This window comes from Equus caballus, chromosome 16 (genome assembly GCF_041296265.1).
Source record: "Equus caballus isolate H_3958 breed thoroughbred chromosome 16, TB-T2T, whole genome shotgun sequence".
NCBI lineage: Eukaryota > Metazoa > Chordata > Mammalia > Perissodactyla > Equidae > Equus > Equus caballus.
This window is the reverse complement of record NC_091699.1, coordinates 38099936-38123356: the sequence shown is the minus strand read 5'-3', so window position 1 is coordinate 38123356 and position 23421 is coordinate 38099936. Positions and strand designations below refer to the sequence as shown.

At 37.1% G+C, this 23421-nt stretch overlaps 1 protein-coding gene and 1 long non-coding RNA gene across 7 annotated transcripts in view; one reads left to right on the top strand and one right to left on the bottom strand.

The window, feature by feature from the left end:
* The window catches only part of PTPRG (protein tyrosine phosphatase receptor type G), a 675839-nt gene that overhangs the window by 647546 nt on the left and 4872 nt on the right, over positions 1-23421 (top strand). For all 6 annotated transcript variants that reach the window (XM_023621202.2, XM_070238719.1, XM_023621201.2 and 3 more), the window contains 9 exons: positions 1609-1781; positions 3753-3888; positions 4488-4634; positions 6856-6949; positions 7844-7920; positions 8413-8541; positions 11985-12131; positions 12873-13015; positions 23105-23240. In XM_023621202.2, the coding sequence (XP_023476970.1) occupies positions 1609-1781; positions 3753-3888; positions 4488-4634; positions 6856-6949; positions 7844-7920; positions 8413-8541; positions 11985-12131; positions 12873-13015; positions 23105-23240 (1182 nt within the window). The remainder of the gene's footprint in view (positions 1-1608; positions 1782-3752; positions 3889-4487; positions 4635-6855; positions 6950-7843; positions 7921-8412; positions 8542-11984; positions 12132-12872; positions 13016-23104; positions 23241-23421) is intronic.
* Positions 21170-22987, bottom strand: LOC138918221 (uncharacterized). The gene is made up of 2 exons (XR_011427264.1): positions 22932-22987; positions 21170-22102 (listed from the first exon to the last, which is right to left on the bottom strand). It is a non-coding gene; the product is annotated as an uncharacterized lncRNA (long non-coding RNA).

The following is a 23421-nucleotide window of genomic DNA, read 5'->3' as shown; positions in this document are numbered from 1 at the left end:
CAAGATGCTTGCAAAAATCAGATTCTGCTATTCAGTAACTATGGGAAATGAATGCTATATAATATGTCTCCCCTTTTAGAAATTACAAGGAACACAAGTGGCCAAAGTGCTGAAGTGACGACACCTCTAAAACTTTGTTCTGCCTAGTGTTTCCTAACGTGACTTAACAACAAGACCCTTTGCTGTAGAACTGTTAACATCCTGAGAGCCACACCTGGTGGAAATGCTGCTTTCACATTCTGTTTCTCTTTTTTCAAATTCCACTGTCCCATCAAGACTCTTAGATCATTACAGCAGTACTATGAACTCTAGAGAGATGCTCATTAAGAAAAACATAAAGTGTTACTCTGCAGAGGCTGAGGTATGTCAGTGGTTTGTAGCAAAAGTTCTTTTATTTTTGAGTCTTGGACATCTTTGAGAATGTGATAAAACTGTAGCCCCCTTGCCCCAGAAGAATTCATATTTACTCACGTTTTTATCTACAGTTTCAGTGGCTCTGAAGCCCACTTGTGATCCCAGGTTAACAGTCCTTTCTATGTATAGTTTTTTCGAAGATTGGCAGAAGTATATAAAAGTCAGTGCCACTGTATTTATCTGTATTCTCTATAAGAGAGCTGTTAGTTGGCTCAAGCCAACCAATAACCGGTTTATACTTACAAAGCCCATTGCTCATGGAAACCCTTCAGGTACTTGACCATGGCCCACTTACTCTTGTTTTAGAAGCAGCTTAAGTCAGAGGAGGAGGTCAAATAGGAGCTTCATGTGTTTTGTACACTGACCAGAGGAAAAAGTAGTAACTGAAAATGAGAAAGAAATAGTAAAAAGAGAGTTAACAGAAGAATTAAGAAATCAAAGCCATCCAGGGCCTTTGTACCAAGGGCCAAACAGCTGAGAAGCTTCTGTATTGATTGATTAATGACCCTGAGTCATCAAAAAAAAGTTTAAAATTTTAGAGGTATTGATAATAAGAAAAAACACATCACAGCAAATGATCTACTTGGGGAAATTTTTCATCCAAAGTAGTTAAAATGTAAGAAGTTCAGCCCCTTAAAGGAAAACTGCTCTAACAAATTCATTTATGAAAGTGACAGGTAAATGTATTGTTGCCTTTGACTCTAGAGACTGAGAATCATTTGTTACGTAGGATTTTCCCCACAATTCCTGGAGAGTGTACAGCAGCAGCCAGCACTGGGCTTCTGAAGGTCCAACCTGGACAGTGGAGAAAGAATGGGAGTCAGGGCAAAGGTCAGATGAAAACAAAGCACTGAGGCCTTCTGGAGTTGGGGCAAGAAGTCAGGAAATGGAGGCCCTGTGGGCAATTTACAAAATGCTTTGGATGGTTCCAAATTCAAAACACTGATATTAAACATTCATTCTTGGTACAATCTTAAAACATTTTCTCTTCTAAGAGATGTCTGATGCTTCCCATGCAGCTGGTAACGTCTCCATTTACTGCATGAGACGGCCACAAAGAGGAAATAACCTAGCACAGGAACAGTAATTAGGGCGTATGAGGTGAAGAGGTTGTGTTTCCTGACATCTTTACATTATTGTTAGCCAGAATGCCCACTTTCCGCCCAAAGACATCTTTTTTCACTTTTCTCATAGGGTCAGAAGGGAAATCCCAAGGGTCGTCAGAATGAAAGGGTAGTGATCCAGTACCACTACACGCAGTGGCCTGACATGGGAGTTCCCGAGTACGCCCTCCCGGTCTTGACCTTTGTGAGGAGATCCTCAGCAGCCCGGACGCCAGAAATGGGCCCTGTGTTGGTGCACTGCAGGTAGGGCTGGTGTCTTTCTCTTTCTTCTGCCTGGGATTCGACATTTGAAGTGGGCAGAGCATGGGGTTTGGGCTTTCTGAACTTGGACCACTGTGGCTCTGCTACTGCTTCGTTTGATTTAGAAACTGAGTCTTCCACTGAAAAGTGGGACAAATACGACCTGTTAGGGTTATGTAAAGTAACTATATTCCCATAATATTAAGAAATCATCTGCTTCTGGGCCGGCCCGGTGGTGCAGCAGTTAAGTGCGCACGTTCGCTTCTTGGCGGCCCGGGGTTCACTGGTTTGGATCCCGGGTGCGGACGTGGCACCGCTTGGCACGCCATGCTGTGGTGGGCGTCCCACATACAAAGTAGAAGAAGATGGGCACGGATGTTAGCTCAGGGGAAGTCTTCCTCAGCAAAAAGAGGAGGACTGGCAGTAGTTAGCTCAGGGCTAATCTTCCTCAAAAGAAAAACAAAACAGCATCTGTCTCTAAGGGTAAAATAAAATCTTTTAGAGGATTAATCTCTAGGGTTGTTTGGGTTTTTTTTTTGCCTGAGAGATTCACCCTGAGCTAACATCTGTGCCGATCTTCCTCTGTTTTTTAGTATGTGGACCACCAGCACAGCATGGCTGCTAATAGAGTGGTGTAGGTCTGTGCCCAGGAACTGAACTCAGGCCACTGAAGCGGAGTGTGCTGAACTTAACCACTAGGCCACCATGGCTGGCCCTAATCTCTGGTTTATACATCATCTTGTTATTAATAAAATCCCCATTGTTTATAGGGAAATTGTAGGCTGCTCTTAACATATAAAAATCTGACTTTAAACAGAACTTTAGAGCTTTCTGCACTAGAGATTTCAAGTTTTTGTATATGGTTTTTCTGTAGGGTTCCTCTAAATAATATTTATAGTATGTATAAATTTTATTTTCAGAATTTTAGTGTATACACGCTATATAAAATACCTTTTAAAAAGCACTGGGAAAGCCTTCTGTAAAGCCTATTTTCTCTCCTTAACTACCTTAAACAACCTTAGTTGGTTGTTTAAAAATGCTTTTTGTTTTGTTTCATTTGTAATTGCATTTTTGGCTTTTTTTTTTTTCACTTTGGTATTCAAATGGATGTTGCTCATTCTATGATTTATGTTGCATGGCTGCACAGCATTTTCTAAGCGCATCTTTTGGGATGTTGCAGAAATTGGAACCCATCTTCTGTTTAAAATCCCATGAGAACTCTACAGTTTTGCTAACCCATTTAGGAATCATTAAAAAAACAGATGGAAGTCTATCAAAGAGCTTAGGTGTCAGTGGAGTTGTGTGAGATGGGGAACCTGCTGGGGGATTCTGCCAAAAGAAGCTTGTTATTCAGTACTACAGAACTTAGATCTTCCTGAGTATTTTAGTTTAATACAATTTAAAAATGTGAATCAGAGAACAAATTTTCCAGATGTAGCATTCTTATTCTATACCTGGATTACTAAAAGAAAGCATCCCTTTAAATGGGAACTTTCTCATACTGGGCAGACTGGGGGGAGTTGTGCAGAATGAAGTTTATTGAAAGGATAATGGGTACTCCCAGAGTCACTGGCAGAGTTGGAGAACCAGGCACATGGCTAAACAGCAAGGAAAACGACACAATGACTCTGTCAGTGTGGTTCTGGGTGGAGACAGCTGCTGCCAGGAGAGACACCTCTCAGTCTCTTGCATCACTGACCTTGAGCAGCAAGGGAGGCCGAGAAAGCAAATATATAACATCTGTCTCCAGCTCCTCTGGGATAAAGGCAGTCTTTGCTCTCCATCAAGACTCCTGAGGGGGAAAAGTCCTGATAAAGTTTTTGGATACTATCCATAATGAATAACCTATGTCAACTACACTAGGTTATCTACACAACAGGGTTATTTCTAAGCTCATTAGATATTTAGATCGTAATTTTTCCAGTCCACAGTTAAAAGCAAAAGGTACTAGTTGAGTGTCTGCATTTCTTCCAGTGCTGGTGTGGGCAGGACAGGCACCTACATTGTAATAGACAGCATGCTGCAACAGATAAAAGACAAAAGCACAGTTAACGTCCTGGGATTCCTGAAGCATATCAGGACACAGCGTAACTACCTCGTCCAGACTGAGGTAAGGAGTAGCTGCCAGCGCTTTCATGAGGTTCTAGCACATGCTTTAACTGAAAGCTGAATGATACTGAGGAGCCAGATTCATTCTCTTAGGGCATGAAAGCATGTACAGGTTTGTATGAGAAGATCTCCTAACCTTGATACTATTCTTTGACTCATAGTTTACCATTTCTGTGTGGATCTTAAATTTAGATTTCTCAGTAACTACACAGGCACTTTTGAAGCAGATACTGTTGTAGCTAGGCTGTGTTTGATGCTATGAGGAGTTAACATGTTGTCTGGCCTGAGAAATACATATGAGAGAATGGTTCTAGAGCCCTTCATTGAACACACATTTCTCCATGGCTTGCTGCATTGAACCCACTATTTTGGGCATGGTATGGAATACAGAGCTAAAATCAGCACAGACCGTACCCTAGAATAAGTTATGATGAATAAGTGAGTCTTAGAGTAAACCACCTAGCTATAAATGCTCGAAGAAATTCACTGGAGGTCCCTGTTAGAGGCAGAGTTAATCTAAGGTAGATTTCATGAACCAGGATAGAGGTGGCTACCCTCTAACAGCTCTCCTCAGTGACTACCATCTAATGTGCCTTTTAGGAGCAGTACATTTTCATCCATGATGCCTTGCTGGAAGCCATTCTTGGAAAGGAGACTGAAGTATCTTCAAATCAGCTGCATAGCTATGTTAACAGCATCCTCATACCAGGAGTAGGAGGAAAGACACGACTGGAAAAACAATTCAAGGTAGTGCTTTGAATACGTTTCTTTGGTTAAAAAAAAATGGAAACAAGGAAGTAAAGAAATGTGTTGAGTTTGTATAGACTGAAATGGATTACTATTTATACTCCTCTATCATAATGTGAAGGAAATAAAGTTTTGACGTATGTATGAATTGTTGGTATCCAAGTAGATGGCATAGTGCTTTGTATTTGCTTCTGAGCAATTCATGACTTTTTCTGAACATAAATATCAGCCCCTGGACACAATGACAATGCTTTGAGTCAGTTGTTCCAGTTTAAAAAATATTCTCTGTATTTTTTCTGAACTAATCTACCTTATCCTTATTAAGAATGGTTATTTGTTGGCATATTGTCCTAAAAATAAAGCTATTTGAAAGACTATCCTAACAGATAATCTAGAAACTAAAAAAGAGTTACTAAAGAATATTAGACAAAAGTTAACTTTTCCTACATGGTTGTTCTTTTTCTTTGATAGGAAGATGAAGTTTATAGGCAGCTAAGGTTTATATGGAATTGACTGAAATAAAGGTGAAAAAAGACTGTAAGGACTATTAAAGTAATTAAGATGAGAAAAACTCAGTTATTTCAGAGGATTTATTATAACTTTCAAATGTTATCTCTCTCTCCAATTACTAAGTGCTTTCTAATTTATTAGTCTCTCATTAGTCTTTTAAATTCTATTTTTTTGCACATTGTTCTATATGTAGTGTCAAGATGGAAAGAATAAGATGAATCTGTGCAGTTTTAGTTTTCATGGTAAAATTTTCTGTAGACTCTGAAGCCTTCATTTGAATCTCAGCTAAAGAAATGAGACTGCCAAGCAAATTATAACAAGTAATACGAAGTGAAAAGTAGATTAATTTCACTGAGTTCAGTCAAAACAATTTTAAATTCCTAGCTCTCCTTCTATAACATCCAAACTACTCTAAAAACCATCTGACGTAATTCATAGTGAGGACATAGTGTCTCATTTTATGTTTAAAATGAATTCTTAAAAAATATTAAGTACCAACATTTCTTAAATTCTGCCTTTCTTTTCTATTTCTGCAATATTTGTTTACACATACTTTAAAAAAAATTCACCGAAGAAATCAGTTCATTCCATTGGAAACCAAATAATTGGTTCTTTTACAAGCACTAGCCACTTTAGAACTGAAGTAGAAGAAAGAAGCAGGCATCCCAAACTTGAAAGCTACATCCAGGGCCATTGATAGTAGTACTAAAGCATTTGGGGGAGACCATTCCCATACACTCTACTAAGATGGATGCGCCCCCCAAAAGTATAGGATTGACAAAATGGTTCAACCAAGCAATAGAAACAGAAAGAATAACAAAACTAAACTACTGGGCTAATTATTTATAGTGGCCTTAGAACAGTATCAGTTCATGTCAACAGAAATTTACTGAGAACCCAGTTAGTGCTTTGTGTTCAAGAAACATGATTAGCTCTTTTACCACAAAGCAGTCTTGTCTAGTGTAGACCCACTTGAGTCTCATGTGCCTGTGAGGAATTACAGAAAAAAATTCACAAAGGCAGTGACATCAACAGAAAAATCCACATTAATTCAATAAATATCTATTGCTGACATAGTACCTGTCATCAAGAAGCCTATGGCCTGATGGTAGAAATAAGAAAAGCATAAAGATAACCAAGGTAATTGAGAGAAGCACCACTCCTGAAACACAAACAAGTGTTCTTTGGGATACAGAAATTTTATTTATTTATTTATTTATTTTTTGGTGAGGAAGATTTGCCCTGAACTAACATCCATTGCCAATCCTCCTCTTTTTTCGCTTGAGGAAGATTAGCCCTGAGCTAACATCTGTGCCAACCTTCCTCTACTTTTTCTATGTGGGATGCCTCCAGAGCATGGCTGATGAGTCAAGTAGGTCTGCACCCGGGATCTGAACCCACGAACCAGGGCTGCTGAAGCAGAGCACGGAACTTTGACCACTCGGCTATGGGGCCGGCCCCAGAAATGTTTTTGTTCATCAGTAATCTGATTATTGATATTTTTGACAGATGATCAAGCAAATTTTATCAATTATACCTTTGGTTTTTTTGTTGTTTCTTCTGGTTTATATCTAACATTGTTTACGTTTGTGGTGTACAAAGTAATGATTTGATATATGGAGATATTGTGAAATGATTATCACAATAAGGTTAGTTAACACATCCACAATTATACCTTTGAATGAAAACTAAAATGTTGCTTTTCTTTCAGCTGGTCACACAATGTAATGCAAAATATGTGGAATGCTTTAGTGCTCAGAAAGAGTGTAACAAAGAAAAGAACAGAAACTCTTCAGTTGTGCCATGTAAGATCTTAAAATCAGTTTGATTTGGTTGAGTATGTTAGCATTTTTTTCATTGAACTTTATGTATTATGTAAAGAGGGAGCTACTACCGAATGGAAAAGTTATGCTCAGTACAACTAAGGCAGTTTGATCAAACTGGGAGGGTGGCTGTCAGTGCCAGCAAGTTGCTGCATCTATGTGACATGAAATTTAGCTTCAGTTCACCTCAAAATTCAAGAATTAGGTTACTTCTACATATCTTAACTTAAAAAAACGTAAAGCCCTTATCACTGTGGCACTAACACTTCTTTAAAACTTAGAGTCCCAGATTAATCTGAACAACTAGACCTACATTGTCAAAGTACTCTGGCTGTTGAGATCAAAGTACTGTTGACAGGTGGTGACCTTTGTATAAATAACTTGGGACACAGCAGGGGCTACTATGTGTGCGCTGTAGACACAGGCATGAGTGATCATTGGAGAGATTATCTCTACTGAAAAAGGTCACTGTTTTCTAAGCCCTTTACGGGGAGAAAGATATGGATAAGGGGATGGCAAAAGAGCAAAGTACAGTATGTTGGTATAATTGTAGGAATATCAAACCAGGGTCAAAAATTGTCTGAAACCCTCTGTCCTCTCTGCTCAGAGTGTTCTCTTAGTGATCTGCTGTGAAAACCTCTCCCACAGTAAAATTTTATTCCTCTAATGCCTGTGTCCTTCTGGGATGTGCAGCAAATTTCATTTTACATTCTGCCTTAGCTGATAACACTTTAGCTTTACTAAAAATATAGGTAAGTCTTAAAAAGAAAGGGGTGCCGGGGGATAGATTACTCACCAAGTAAATCTCAGGAAGCGCTGTCGGTTGTGTGTGTATAATAAGGCATATGTGGTGTTTTTGTTTCTTCCATATGATAGCTGAGCGTGCTCGAGTGGGTCTTGCACCGTTGCCTGGAATGAAAGGAACAGATTACATTAATGCTTCTTATATCATGGTGAGAGTCAACAGTTAATTATAAATAAAGTCAATTAAGCTGAAAGGTGCTAAACAGCAGATACCACCTATGCGACTGATTTCATTTTTCAAATAAGTTCTCCATGTGTAATAGCAAAATTATAGAGATTTCCATATCTGGAAACCTCTAACAAAAGACCCCTAATCAGTTGCGTACAAAAACTTACATTAAGCAGAATGCTTGTTAAGGAATTAATTTTATTGTTAATTTCACCCATCTAGTCTTTGAATAAATGTTGAAATTACTATTAAGTACAAACAGCAGGGGTAACCAGAAGTGAATTGCACATGGAGAGAAAATTGTCTACACATGTTAGCAGAAGTACATCTAAAAATTAGCCAAACGTACTAAATGCTTTTTCAATTATTTTAGTGTCGTCAAAACAATGTTGTCTTATTTCATGAATGTTTTACTACACAAAGTTAGAATAAAACGTTCATAATCGCTGATTGTTTGTCTTCCTAACTGAAGGGCTATTATAGGAGCAATGAATTTATTATAACACAGCATCCTCTGCCACATACTACGAAAGATTTCTGGCGAATGATTTGGGATCATAATGCACAGATCATTGTCATGCTGCCAGACAACCAGAGCTTGGTAAGTAAAGCACATCTGCTATATATTAATGAGCCTGTGAGGCCATAAGCATAAATTACTTTGATACCTCGCCACAGGGCTACAGTGTCTGTATATGCTGGGGAGGGAATTTAGACTTCTCATCTTTACGTCTGTGCAGATTCCTTTCGTAGTCTCACAGTTACCGTCCTTATCAGTTCCATTGTTTGAGTCTCTGATTCTGGTGATAGCACGCCTCAGTTGTATTCTACATGACAGTGTGGAAGAACGTTTTGAAAAAGAACCTTTTAGAAACCTCATTAATGTATGACCTTAACGTGACCTTTTAGTTGCTATATGTCACTTTTGAAAAATAAATAAATAATAATAGCAGCTAACATTTGAGTATGTAACTGTGTTTACTCTATGTATTAATTCATTTAATCCTCTCTACAATTTTATAACATAGTACTGTTATCATCTTATTTAATAGCTGAGAAAACTGAAGGAAGTGACTTGCCCAAGGGTATACACAAATAATTGGAGCCCAAAAAACTGTATCAGAAGTACTAATAATGTATCATTATTTTTCACCATTCCATAGGCAAGACAGATCTATTACAGGGAAGGAGATAAGGAAAGGCTGTTTTGTTCCAACTTAAAGCTGCTTTTTCAGACCTTGACTAAGCTACTACCTCTTTCTCTTCCCTTTCGTACTTCCTATTGAGGTCTCTAGACTATAGAGGAGAAGGGCGAGCAAGTTTATAAAAATAAACTTAAATGTTTGTGCTTAGATCTCACTGCATTTTTAAGTTTCAGAATTAGCTGGGTCTTCAAAAGCTACTATGAGGACACATTAGCCCACAGAGTAAAAACAAAAACAAAAAACAATGAGGATCTGCCTCCATGTGTGTCAGATTAGTGAGTTTTTTACTCGAGAAAGAACAGCATGTGATTGAACCCCTAGTCTTGATGACATGCATTTGACTGTGTGCCCAGTCAGTAGGAACTTCTTCACTTTGTCGCATTTTGCTCCAGCTTCAGAGTACCAAGATTGCTTCTGTATGATAGAATGGCAACACAGTTGAGAATCTTAAGCTAAAAACTGGAGTGTAAATTTTCAAATTAGCTGGCAATAAGGGTCTATTCTGTTTGGCATGTGGAAATTGGAGCATTTAGGGTTGTTAAAACGTTCATTTGTTGGATGAGTCAGTATTTTATTATTGTCACTTAACAGAGGACAGTCACCAAAAGCATCTACCCACAAGCTCATTTGTATGAGGAGGCTGGGGGGGGATACTGGACCAAATAAGTTGATACATGTTCTGCAGACTGTGAGGATACAGAAACTGCCCTGGAACATGTCATCTCAGTGTTGCTGAGGCCCAGGGAGGCTAGGCTGGTATCATACATGTCTGTACTTTCAGCTCCGGGGTCAAAAGTCAGATTCTTTAGTACAGTTTTTCCAAAGATAATGTCTCTGTATTCTTTTGTTTGTTTTATTACTTACTACTACTATAACTTTACAAGACCACAATTCTGTGAATAGCCCAAAAGTCACTGGTTCCTAACTCAGAAAGCACTGTTATAGAGGCCTAGGCATCTTTGACCTATAAATATATTTGGAAGTAAAATAACCATGAGACTGGAGTGCCTACTGAATTAAGAAGTAGCATTTATTTTTCTTAGTCTTTCAAGATGATCAGTTATTCCCTAGTTTACTATCTGTATTCAAGTTTTTTCTCCCTTTCTTGTAAAATACTTTTGGCAGTCATTAGACCAATTTGATAATTTACTGTTCATGTTAATTTCTTTGAGGTACGTAATTTTATTAGTCCCACTTTTCAGATATGGAAATTAAGGCTCAGAAAGATTAATTTATTCAGGATCACATCCAACCCTAAATCCTATGCTTAATCTGTGCATATTGGTTACATTTAGAGGCCTTGTCCATCATTAAGCTTGTCTTTAGTATCTGTTACAAGGGTCCCACTTCCATTTCCTTGGACAAAATGTATTAAAACCCATGACAGTTACAGACTTCTTTTGTATAGACTAAACCCAATTGCTAATCTGTTTCCCCTTATGCTGAGCTTTAAAAATAAAAATGTACTTGGCAATAAGCTATATTGAAACTTGAAAGGGTGATAAGTCTTATTGGACTGTTGGCTCATTTCTAATGCAACAATGTAAGATTAAACAAAACCTTCTTTGTTTTGAACATTATTCAGAATTATTTCTGACTTCACTAGTAGTATCTAAGCATTTTCAGGAAAATGCCCATAGAAATCTATATTTTACAGGCAAACTGTAGTTTGCCATTTGAGCTGATCAGAAAAAGAGGTGGGGGGAGTGCTTATTGTCATAATCATTGTATTACTCACAAAATCTCCAGCCTACGCAATGATTAACTTTTTCTTAGGCCTCCACAGTTTTCAGGGATAGAATTCAAGTACCAAGCCTGAATATTTATGCTTAATCTTAAAATAGATGAACATTTAAAGCTTGCCTGATTCAAGGCTGAAAGACTTTCTGTTAGCCCCTTTTGAAACCTCACATTGACAGATTAACTTTTCTTTTAAAGGGTACTTTGTAGTTATGTGCATATTTACGTACTTCTTTCCCAAAAGGTTCTATCCCAGGCCAGGCTAATGACATAGCGGTTAAGTTCAGGCACTCCACTTCCACTTCAGTGGCCTGGGGCTCACAGGTTCGGATCCCAGGCGTGGACCTAGCACCACTCGTCAAGCCACACTGTGGCAGCATCCCACATAAAATAGGGGAAGATTGGCACAGATGTTGGCTCAGCAACAATCTTCCTCAAGCAAAAAGAGGAAGACTGGCAACAGATGTTAGCTCAGGGTCACTCTTCCTAAAAAAAAAAAAAAAAAAAAAGGTTCTATCCCTTACCATTTATTAGCAGTGTGATTTTAGGCAATTTTTGGACCTCTCTGAGCCTTGGTGTCCTCATCTGTAAAGACAGATGATAAAAATCCCTAGCCTCACTAGCGTATTGTAAAAATAAAATAAGATAATGCTTATGAAAGTCCTTTGCAAAATGCTAAACAACTGTGGAACTGTTAACATAATCCATAGGAAATAACAATTAGCGTGGCTTAGTTGCTTAAGCAATTGTGAAATAATAAATTAAAATTATTTGATCTAGATCCTGTCTCCTTTTTTACTATGACAATTCTATTACAGAGCACTTCTCAGCTGGGGGTAATACATCCCCTCTAGAGGGAGGGTTTTTTGGTTGTTATGGTGACATAGATGAGAGGTGCTAGGAAATGGTTATGAAGTATATTTTACAATAGAATACAATAGTCAAACTTGGCATGATTAGATGGGGCTATAATTCTGTGAACTCATTTTAAAAGATGATTTGAGAGGTATGGGAAATGGCAAACATAAATCATTTTGCAAGAAAATTCAAAATCAAATGTTTGACAGCACTGCAGAGGAATTTGTTGTGGTTCCCATAGGCAGAAGATGAGTTTGTGTACTGGCCAAGTCGAGAAGAATCCATGAACTGTGAGGCCTTTACCGTCACCCTTATCAGCAAGGACAGACTGTGCCTCTCTAATGAAGAACAAATTATCATCCATGACTTCATCCTTGAAGCTACACAGGTAACCTAAACCTCAGTTCCTCAGTAATAAGCAAACCTGGGCCCTGGACCATCCTTCTAAGTAATAATGAAGTAATTCACCACCCTCGAGACAGGCCCAGGCATTTGAGTGTGACTTAATTTTAAATACATACACTTCCCTTCTTTCTTCCTTCAAATATTTGCTCTTTCCAACTGCGTAGATGAAATGTAACCATTCCTCCGATTGAGCGTGCATACAAATAGGTCTGTTGACCTAATTATAAAAACAATATAGTAGGGCTCAATATTTTCTTTGCCATCAGAAATGTAAACCTTGCAATGTGTTGCAGAGATGATACTATTGACTTTTTTTCTAGTAAACAACATTTTGATGTGTCATAACTGCCTTCCTGTGGAGTGGGTCAGAGACGGCCCATCTTATATTAGTAATTTAAATGATGAGCTAACCCCTTTCCTTTTTTTTCCTTTAATTTTATAGATAAGAAGGTAAAGTAGGGTATAAAGTCTCTTATAATTTATTGTCACTTGAAATTTTTGCCTGAACAAAATAGGATTCTACTATTTCACAGTCATGACCTGGTCATTTTTGAATGGCAAGCAGACCTCCCTAGTATGTTTCTTCTGACTCGCCGCAGTTTGGTTAATCTGGTACTCTTTAGTTACCTGTAATATATACTTTCTCCGGAGCAAGTTCTAGTCATTAGATTATAGATACAATGAAACAAAGGATGGGATGTGACTCATGTTGTACTGCTTGTAGGATGACTACGTCCTAGAAGTTCGGCATTTTCAGTGTCCCAAATGGCCTAACCCAGATGCCCCCATAAGCAGTACCTTTGAACTTATTAACGTCATCAAGGAAGAGGCCTTAACAAGAGACGGCCCCACCATTGTTCATGATGAGTATGTATCTGTTTCTTAATTTTTAAACTGAGACATTTTTCTTGTTTCATTGCTATGGTAGTGGAAAGCGAAGGCAGATTTTAAAAAACCTACTCCCTCTCTCAGCTTGTGACAATTGCATGTTTTTTCTAATGTGTACATGTGTAAGATGTTGTGGTTCTGTTTGCCTTTTAATGTGTCAAACCCTTCCAAGGCTTCAGGTTCTCCTAGAGTGTTTGTTCCAGAAAGGTGAAAGTACCATGTGACCCTACAAAAGTAGATTTGCATGCTTTCTGTGGTTTTATGTTTCAATAACACAAATTAATTAAAGTTAATTAAATTATCAATTAACTATTTACATTAATTAAATAGTTACATTTATTTAAAAATCCTTACATTGAATTTCAGCAAACACTTAATAGGGGATAAACCTTTTTAAATATGGTTTAGTTAATCAGTAGTGAAAATTTTACTTTATTAATGATAATATTTAGAGTTTACAATGTGTTTTGAAGATTACAGTACTGTCTTTGGGATTTAAAGGTGAAAAATATGAATCTCAAAGAGAACAAATAACTTGCTCCTGGCTCAGAGCTTCCAAGGGTCCAAATGATGTTCAAACCCAGACCCTTTCCACTTTAGTAGGAGGGAAAAGGGTCGCTGATATACCTTATGGTATGTAAATATTTGGAGTCAAGCTTCATAGCTGCAATCCAGTCTCACAAACCTTTAGCCAATGTGGCACCAATTGTACATCCTCATTTCTATTTTGGTTCCAAGGTAGCTAGTTCCCTTGGTCAGCAACTTCTCAATGCACCCATTATATTCATTAAATTACCAACTACTCCAGTCACATGTATCTTAATAAATTTGAAAGTAAAGCTCATTGTTAAGGGTTTTATTTTCCTTGAATTAACGCTGTAACAGGAAGTGCACAAAGACTTTCAGCTGAGGTCAGCACCTTCACCTCCAATCAGTAGTACTCTCGTATTTGAAGTAAGCCATATTACTGGCTGCTTTCTTGGCAAATAGTAACTATTTTAAATATTGACCTGGCTCTTAATTAGATTAAGAATTAAGATTAGAAGAGCATTATAGTCGAAGCTTTAGTTAAATAGCACACTAAGTAAGGTCCCTGGAAATGTGACAACCACCAGCAGTGTTTAAATAGCACAGACAGCCTCAAAATAACTGGGTAGTTGCTACTGGTTTGTGAAACTTTAGGGTAGGCAGTTATAGCATAAAGTTAGGGCTGCTTCTAGAGTTTTTATCCACTAATCTGGATCAGCTTTTAAAATAACTTCCGGGTTTTACCATCGCTTAATAATTCAGGCGAAATCCTAACATTGCTGCCCGAGTTCTGTGACTGATTTGGCTGTTACGATGGTGCTCCAAGGAATTTTGTCCTAAAGTCAGTAATGCAGCTAATCATGTATTTCATGGTAAGGGAAGAGGGAAACTGATTTATTTATCTATACTCAGCTTTGGGGTATATTTGTCTCATTCAGTGGTTTTTATTTTATACCACGTGCTAAATATCTCACCTCTGGAATTAATCAAAGATAGCTGTTCTTAGGCCTAAATAAGAGAAAAGAAAAGTAGTCCTAAACTAGTGGATCTCCAAATATCATGTAGGTGAGCTGGATTAAAAGCCACCTAAAGAAATGTGTTCATTCATTTACCCACCATGTCACTTAGGACATAAGTGATTCCTTAAAAATAATAGAAATTACTTGTCAACATTACTCAAGAACAACTTCAATATTTTTAAACTGTTGCTAGCTCTAATGCAATACTCTGAATGCCTGTTACCATTCACTTTCCTCTTACCTAATTTTGGTACCTTTAACTATCCCTTCCTGATGGCATACAAACACCTCAAATTTAGCTTGCCCAAAACCAAACTCATGGGGCCTGGTGACATGGTGGTTAAGTATGCACGCTGTACTTCAGCAGCCCAGGGTTTGCAGGTTTGGATCCTGGGCGTGGACCTAGCACCACTCGTCAAGCCACACTGTGGTAGCATCCCACATAAAATAGAGGAAAATTGGCACAGATGCTAGCTCAGTGACAATCTTCCTCCATCAAAAAGAGGAAGATTGGCAACAGATGTTGGCTCAGGGCCACTCTTTCTCTCACACACACACAAAACCAAACTCATCATCTTCTAGTCTGCACCCATCTACTTAGTTGTACAAACCAGAAACACATGAGAGTTCCTTGTGTGTGCCCCCTCACCCCCACATCTAACTGGCCACCAAGTCTTGTTGATGCTACCCATTCTTTCAGTACATTTTTCAAATTCTTTTACAGTCTGGCCTATGTTTACTTTTCTGGCTATCATCCAGTCTTTCATTGGAATACTTCCTACAAGCCACCTTGCCCCTGAAAGTGCCCTTCTGTTCAACATACACTGTAAAAGTCACTCTGTTTGAAACTGTCTCTGACTCATCCCAGAGATGATCATCAAAATCGTCAACAAACATTACATCCTTACCTATGCCATTCCTGTTTATCATATCACATTGTACCTACTTGTTTATGTGACCGTCACTCCCACATTGGTGAGACCAGCAGTGGTAACTTATTCATCCCAGTCTCCATGGGGTGAAGGCCAGTGTCTGGCACATAATAGGTGCTGGATAAATATTGGCATGAATGTGTGCTGTGCTTCAAATGGTAATGACCTACAAATTGTTAAGGCTATATAGCGCTATATAAAGAGTCTTGTGCCGTGCTTTTTATTTTCTTTATTGTCACTTTGCCTGCTTAAACTCTCCTGTGAACTATAAAACCAGTTTACAAAGTCTTTTAAGCTCTGTCAAAAGTGAAAATGAACAGGCTTGGAGAGAAGGCCTCAGTACTTCGCTGTAGGTCAACGAGTTGAACTTTTAGTGCACAAACTTCATGATATCTGTGTGGTCTTCATAGAGATCTTTTTAACACCTACTTTTAGGGTTCTCAGCTGTGTGCCAGGTGGACAAAGTTTCTGGATAAATGACGTAAGGATAAAATTCCTCACCAAAAAGTAAACTGATTCTATGTGAGGACAGGCACAGCTTAAAAGCAAACTGCTTTATTCTCAGCATCCTACATTCATCTCTTCAAGACGATTCTGTTCAGAGACTGACCTCGTATCTTCCTACAGAAGCAGAGTGGAGCATAGGCATGGTTCTTATACAGCCTTATGAGACAATAGTAGATCAGACCTTACTCACAGCAGGAAGAATAGTTTCCTGTGCCAATACCTCATGTTAATTATTCACTCTGGAGATACCTCTCTCTACCCTATTGGATATCACAGTAGGCTAATTTCATTTAACAGTTTTCAGAGTGTGATCTGAAGACCCCTGGTTGGTAGGAAGGTCTCCAAGGCCCTTCCAGGAGAACCAAGAGGGCAAAACTACTTTCATAATAATATAAAGCTACTACTTGCCTTGTTCACTTTCATTCTATCCTGAGTGTACAGTAGTTTTCCAGAGCTACATGACATGGGATGACATCCTCACTCTGATGGCTAATAGAATGTACGTTTGCATGGTTTTTTGTTTTAACATTTTCTCAGTTTTAATTTCTGATACAGTAAATATTGATAGATATAGCCCAAATAAGCAAAAGCTCTTTGGGGGTCCTCAATATTTTTTTATTTGGTCCTGAGATCAAAGAGTCTGAAGACTGTGGAGATGCTCTATAGGAGACACAGAAATATTTAGACTATACCACCTGCTGCAGAGATACTCACAAATCATCACTAATTCAGTTTTTCATTTAATCTTCAGAATTACCCCACTAGGAAGGTAATTTCAGGATCTCTACTTCAAATATGAGAAAATACGCAGAGTGAAGCTAAGTAATAGAACTTGTATACACACACAGTTAGTAAGGGGCAGGGACAGGAACAGCTACATAATTTTTAGAGTCCAGTGTAAAATTCAAAAATTATTAAGAATTTCCAGATGCAACAGCAGAGCATGAAACTAAGTGCAGCACCCTTCTGAGTAGGGAACCCATCAAAGCATGAGGCCTGCCCTACAAAACTGCACAGGTGGCAAGCCAGGAGGCTGGCCCTGGCCATGGTCAGATCCAGATCTGTCTAATCCTCCTGGTTAACACTGCCTCCCACTGGTTTTCACAGTAAATACTCGTGCACTCATTGCCCTCGTTTCTTCAGACTGTGGGGTTTTTTTTCCTAAAGTCCCATGGAAGGCTTTTGTGTTGCCATCATTCCCCAGAACTGACGCATATTCAAGCTTTAACTCTGTTTTCCTTCCTGCCCTAATGACTTCAAAGGGAAGCTTCACTGTGTTCAGAGTGACAGGGTTATAATTCTGGATTGCATTTTTGGTTTGAGTTTTAAAATAACATCTTAAATGCAAAGCTACAATAATTGTAATTATAGGAAATAGTAAAAAATATAATTAAATGAGCATAGATATTACTCACACTGCTGATACAAGAAACCCCAATGTGGTTTAAAATAAATATAGACAGAGCACTTAAAAACATTACTGTACATTGGTAACTTAAAGTACTTTCCTTTCTTTTATAATATCTTTGAGGTACAGGCAAAGAAAGATGAAAATACTTCTGTTTTTTTCTTAACAGCACGAGTTAAATAAGCATTGCTCTCAATGGGGCCCTTTGAGGAAGCAGCAAACTAACTACCAAAGCCAGTGAATTTATATACGATTCTTGTTTTTATCAAGGCTACAAATTACTTTTATCGCTTTTTCACCAAGTCCCTGGAGTTTTAAGTGCAAATCTATGAAAGTCGACAAACATCCTTTAATCCTACTTAATTCCTAAATTTTTGAAAGAGAATGGCCTTTATTTTCTCCATCTTTAATCTTTCATTGTAATGCTTGGTATGTAGAAGTTACTTAAAAGTAGCTGTGCATTTGATTGATTGGACTTCGTTTCTAGTCGTGTTTAAAGTCTTGTTGTGTAGGTACTTTTTAATTTAGGTACTTATTTAAGAGAGCCTAAGTACAGTCATGCGTCGCTTAACGACAGGGATACGTTCTGAGAAATGTCTCACTAGGCAATTTCATCATTGTGTGAACATCACAGAATGTACTTGCACAAACCTAAATGGTATAGCCTACCACACACCTAGGCCATATGGTACTCAGATTATGGGACCACCGTGGTATATGCAGGCCATTGTTGAATGAAATGTCATTTTGCAGTGCATGACTGTATAGGAAAAGCCAGAGTTAATCTCAAATGGAGTACACACTACATAATAAAATACTTATCATGTGACTTTACTGTCTGAATAGTTACAGACAACTTTAAGAGAGAGAGAGATCTTAAGTCTTAACAGTTTCACTAGAACACATTAAGCAAGGGTTAAGTTCTTCCCATCCTGAAAAAAATTGATACAAATTATTAAAAAAAAAAAACAAAAAAACCTAGCCATGCTAAAATGAGATGGTAAGCCCAGTGCTATTCAGAATCTGAGGAAAGACAATGTGACAAGAACAAAAACATACTGTGAATCAGTTAATAGAGCAATCATAATAGGATTTTAAAATAATATGCTCAGATCTAAAAGAAGACTGTGTGAAATGAAATAAACATATATTATGAAACAGAAACAAATTACAGCCTAAGAAATGGAAGAAATACGAGATGGGCAGGTAGTAGAATAGACAAAGCTGAAATCAAACTAGGATATGGAAGCTAGATACAGAAGTTCTAACATATGTCTACGAGGGATCAATGGAGAGAGAAAAGATTAAAGAAGAAGAAATAATGGCTGAGATTTTCTAAGAACTGAGTAAAGAGATGAGTTCTTAAACTGAATATCAGGATACATTTGAACAATAACTTTTAGAGAGAAGATTTAGATACCACAATTAACCAGGCTGATCTCATAGTGATATATAAAAGTATGCACCCAAGAGAGATTGTATGGAGAGACTATATAGTCTCTTCAAACACAAATGGTTTATTTACTTAAACTGATCATAAATGGAATTTCAATACATTCTCAAAAAACTGATACCATACAAGGTCACATTCACTGATTACGGTGCATTAATACTAGAAACCAACAGTAAAATGAAACCCCAAATCATTATACCTAGACGCTGAAATCCTTACATCTAGAATTACTTATGGATAATTCATGGGTTAAAGAGGTAATGACAATAGAAATTCTGAAATACTTAAAACTAAATGATGATGAAGGCACTGCATTTCAAAAACCTGGTAGGATGTAGCCAAACTAGGCTCAGAGAAAAAAGTTTATAGCCTATGCTGCATATTTTGGAGAAGAGATTAAAAATAAGCTAAGCTGTCAACTCAAGAAGCCAGAATAAGAATCAGATAAATCCACAAAAAGTGTAAGGAATTAAAAGATAAAAGCAAACAGTAATGAAATAGGAGCAGGGAAGAAATAGTAACATTTAAGCAATAAAGTCTAATAAAAAACCCAACTTTGGAAAATGACAAAGAAACAAATTAGAGAAAGCACAAATTAACATTTAAGTCCTTATCCTTTTAGAGTTTTATACTGAAATATTAATAAGATACCTGCAATTTGCTTCAAAATATGTGGGGTAGGAAGTAAAGATTAAACGGCTACGTGTGGCTTACTGTCCTATTGTACTTTTGTGTATGTTTGATATTTTCTATAATAAAAGCTTAAAATAATAAAAATATTTCAAAAGGCATAAAATAAACATTTGAAACTATAACTCTGTACTAATAAATTTTTAAACCTAGATAATAACCATAATAAATGATATTTTTTGAACACGTGATATGTGTTTGTCTCTGTTCTGAGCCATTTACATGTATCAGCTCAAATACAAGCTCTGCTCTCAAGAGCTATGAGAACTTGGCCAGTTACTTCACCGTGTTTCTTCACCCTCACAATGGGGATAATAATGGTACCGGTACCATAGGATTGTTGTGAGGATTAAGTTGGCACTTCACCTATAAGAGAGCCTGGCACATAGTAAGAGCACAACATACGTTAGTGATTATTAAGAATTTATAAAAGGATGAGTTCTCAACCTAAGGCCTACCAAGTCCTCACCAGGCTGCATTTGAGCAATAATATACACACACACACACACACAATATTTTATGTAACCTTAATTTTAAAAATCAAACAAGGCTAGCATCAGAATGGAAAAGTATAGGCCAATCCTATTTATTTGAATATGGATGCAAAAAAATCTGAAATACTGTCAGTCAAATAAAATCCAATGTGCTATATTTTAAGAATTATACATCGTGAAAAAGTCAGATTTATCCTGGGACTATAGAGCTGGTTAAACGTTACCAGAAATCTCTCAGCACATTCAGGACATTATTAAAGGGATTTCTAAAAAAATGAGGAGATGTTGGAAAGCATACAATAAAATAACATTCATTCATGATCCCCTTCCCCAAAAGAAAACAATCTTATCAAACTAAAAGTAGAAAGCATCCTCCTTAACATAATCAATGTTATTTATCAGAAGCCTATAGCAAACATTTTTATTTAACTTTTAAAACTTGGAGCTTTACCATTAAAGAACACAACATGATACATCCTTGCAGTACTAGAATGCAAAACTATCGAGGTCCTAGCCGATGCAGTAAAAGCAGATGTAAGAAGTATAAAAGCTGAAAAGAGGCAAAACTGACATTGGCTGATAAAGATGGAGCCAACTTCTTAGAGAATCCACAAATTATTATAACTCAAAAGAGTTCTGCGTGACTGGATACAAGTTTACCATGTGAAAAATCAATAACTTTCCTATATGTCAACTGAAACCAAACAGAAAATATTATAAAAAGAGGCCATTCTCAAAAGTAACAGAAACTCTAAAAGTACCTACGAATTACCCTAAAATGAAATTGGCAAAGGCTATGAAGAAAACTATAAAATCTAATTGAAAACCATTAAAGACCTGAATAAATGGAGAAAAGACATCATGTTTATGAACAGAAAAACTCAAAAAGATGTTAATGTCCTCAGATTCATCTATATATCCAATGCAACCTAACAAAACTTTTTGTGTTCCTTGACAATACAGTTTCAAAATTAATATGAAACAGGATGGGGTAGAAGGGTAGAGGTATTCGGAAATGAGCGTGCAAGTGAAAAATGAAAATATATGTTTGAAGCACTAAAAAAAACTAATATGAAATAATAAATGTAGAGACGGCCAAGACTATTGTGGAAACATGGCTTATTCCCAGATATCAAGACTTATTTAAAACCTACAAGAATTAAGACAAATGTGGAGAAATGCAAAAAAATAAACAGATTAAATGACCAAAATACAGGGTTCAGAAACCGGCCTGCATATATGAGAATTTAGTATATGATAAAAAGGCACTTCAAGTCAATGAGAAAAGATGAAACTATTCATTAAAAAATGCTGGGGCAATTAGTCATCTATTAGAAAAAAATAGCTAAAATCAGATCCTTACATCAAAACAAGAATAAGATTCAGATAAATTAAAGAATTAAATGTAAAAAAAATTAGAAAAATGTAGGAGAATATCTTTAAAATACTGGGCTAAAGAAAGCATTCTCAAACAAGACTCCTAAAAAAGCTAAAAGTAAAAGAACAATAAATTTAAATTGATTACATCTAGACTATAGTTCAATATAACAAAAATGACCATAAATAATGTTAAGAGAAATTAAAGATTGGAAACAATAGTTGAAACATATACTATAGATAATATAAAATAACTCCTATATAAATAAATTTAAAAGAGACCAACTTAATAGAAAAATGGCCAAGTATATTAACAGGCAATTTCAGAAAAGGAAATAAAATGATGGTCAATAAACAAAAAGATATTTAACTTTTCTGGTAAACAAGGAAATGCAATTAAAACAACAGTAAAATAGAATTTTTCACCCATCGGATTGGTAGAAGTGTTTACAGTTTAAAATGGTGAGGAGAAACAAGTATTCTTATGCTGGGAGAAGTATAAACAGGGAGCAACCACTTGGGAGAGAAATATGGCAGTATCTTTAAAATTAAAAATGGGCATGCCTGTGACCTAGCTCTTCTACTCCTGGTGTCTCTGCTCATGTGCACAAGATACAACGTTTGTCCATCCATAGGGAAATGAGTAAGTCCGGTGTGCCTGCAGCAGAGGAAATAATGAGCTGGATTGATATGTACTGATATACCTAAGTCTGGAAGGCTGCACCTAAATGTATAACAATATTTTACCCCTAGATAGTTTACCTCTAAAGTTGGGGTGGTGGTTAGGGGGACTTTGGTCTTACTTATATTAAAGAAGTAAAACATCTGTAATGTTTTAATTTCATCTAAGAATAAATTCAGAAACTACATATTTAATAGTTTCTTAACAGAACAGTGGGCACAGGGCATCTAAATTCTAGTCTCCTTTCTACCACCAATCAGTAACCCACCTTGAACAGGTCATTTAATCCATCTGTTTTCTCAGCACTAATATGAAAACTATGTGGGGAAAATGAAGTTGGCAACTTGGCCTGATGAAAAAGGCTACTACCGTTCTAATCTTCGTGTGTGTGTGTGAAGCACAGAGAACTATATTTTTCCAAGAATTTTATAGAAGGTGCTGTCATTTGGAAAGTTCTGCTTCAGTGCCAAAAATAATTTCTTAATATGAAGCTCATTTTGAAAATTCTCTGACTGCATTTGAGCCATATATTTCCATTTCTATTCATATTTTGTAAGTTCAATGTAGCTGTTTGGGATTGTTCAAAAGAATTTTTTCAGAGCCTTTCCCCACTTTCTACTTGTCCAATGGCCTCTTGTTAAGGGTCTCACACTCTTTTTCCTGTTATGCCAGCCTGCTTGTCCTCAACATCAGGTCTTCCGTAGCCATCCCAAGTCTAATTCTGAACCTCTCATTTCATGTGAGATGTCAAGCTAAGCATCTGATAAACCAGTTTGGGAGATTTACATTCATAAACAAATGTTACCTTTATGCTAGCCTCCAAATCTCTCCCCTGTCCAGCATTTCACTCATCTTTGTGTTCTAGAATAGATATCAATACAGTTTACTTAGCTTCCATGAAAATATGTGATGGTAATTTCATTCCAAAATATTCAGTCCCTTAGTAAATCTGAAATAGCATTTTTTTTCCTTCCCAAGGTATGGAGCAGTTTCAGCAGGAATGTTGTGTGCCCTTACCACCCTGTCCCAGCAACTGGAGAACGAGAACGCTGTGGATGTTTTTCAGGTGGCAAAAATGATCAATCTTATGAGGCCTGGAGTATTCACAGACATTGTAAGTACTTTGCTTATTTGTGAAACATACCAGTTATGACTCAGGCTCACACTTTAGAGCAGTGCTTCTCAACTAGGGCTGATTTTGCCTCCCAGGGGATATTTGGGAATGTCTAGAGAGTTTTTTGGGGATAGAAAGAGGTGTTCTCACATCTAGTGAGTAGAGCCCACAGATGGTGCTA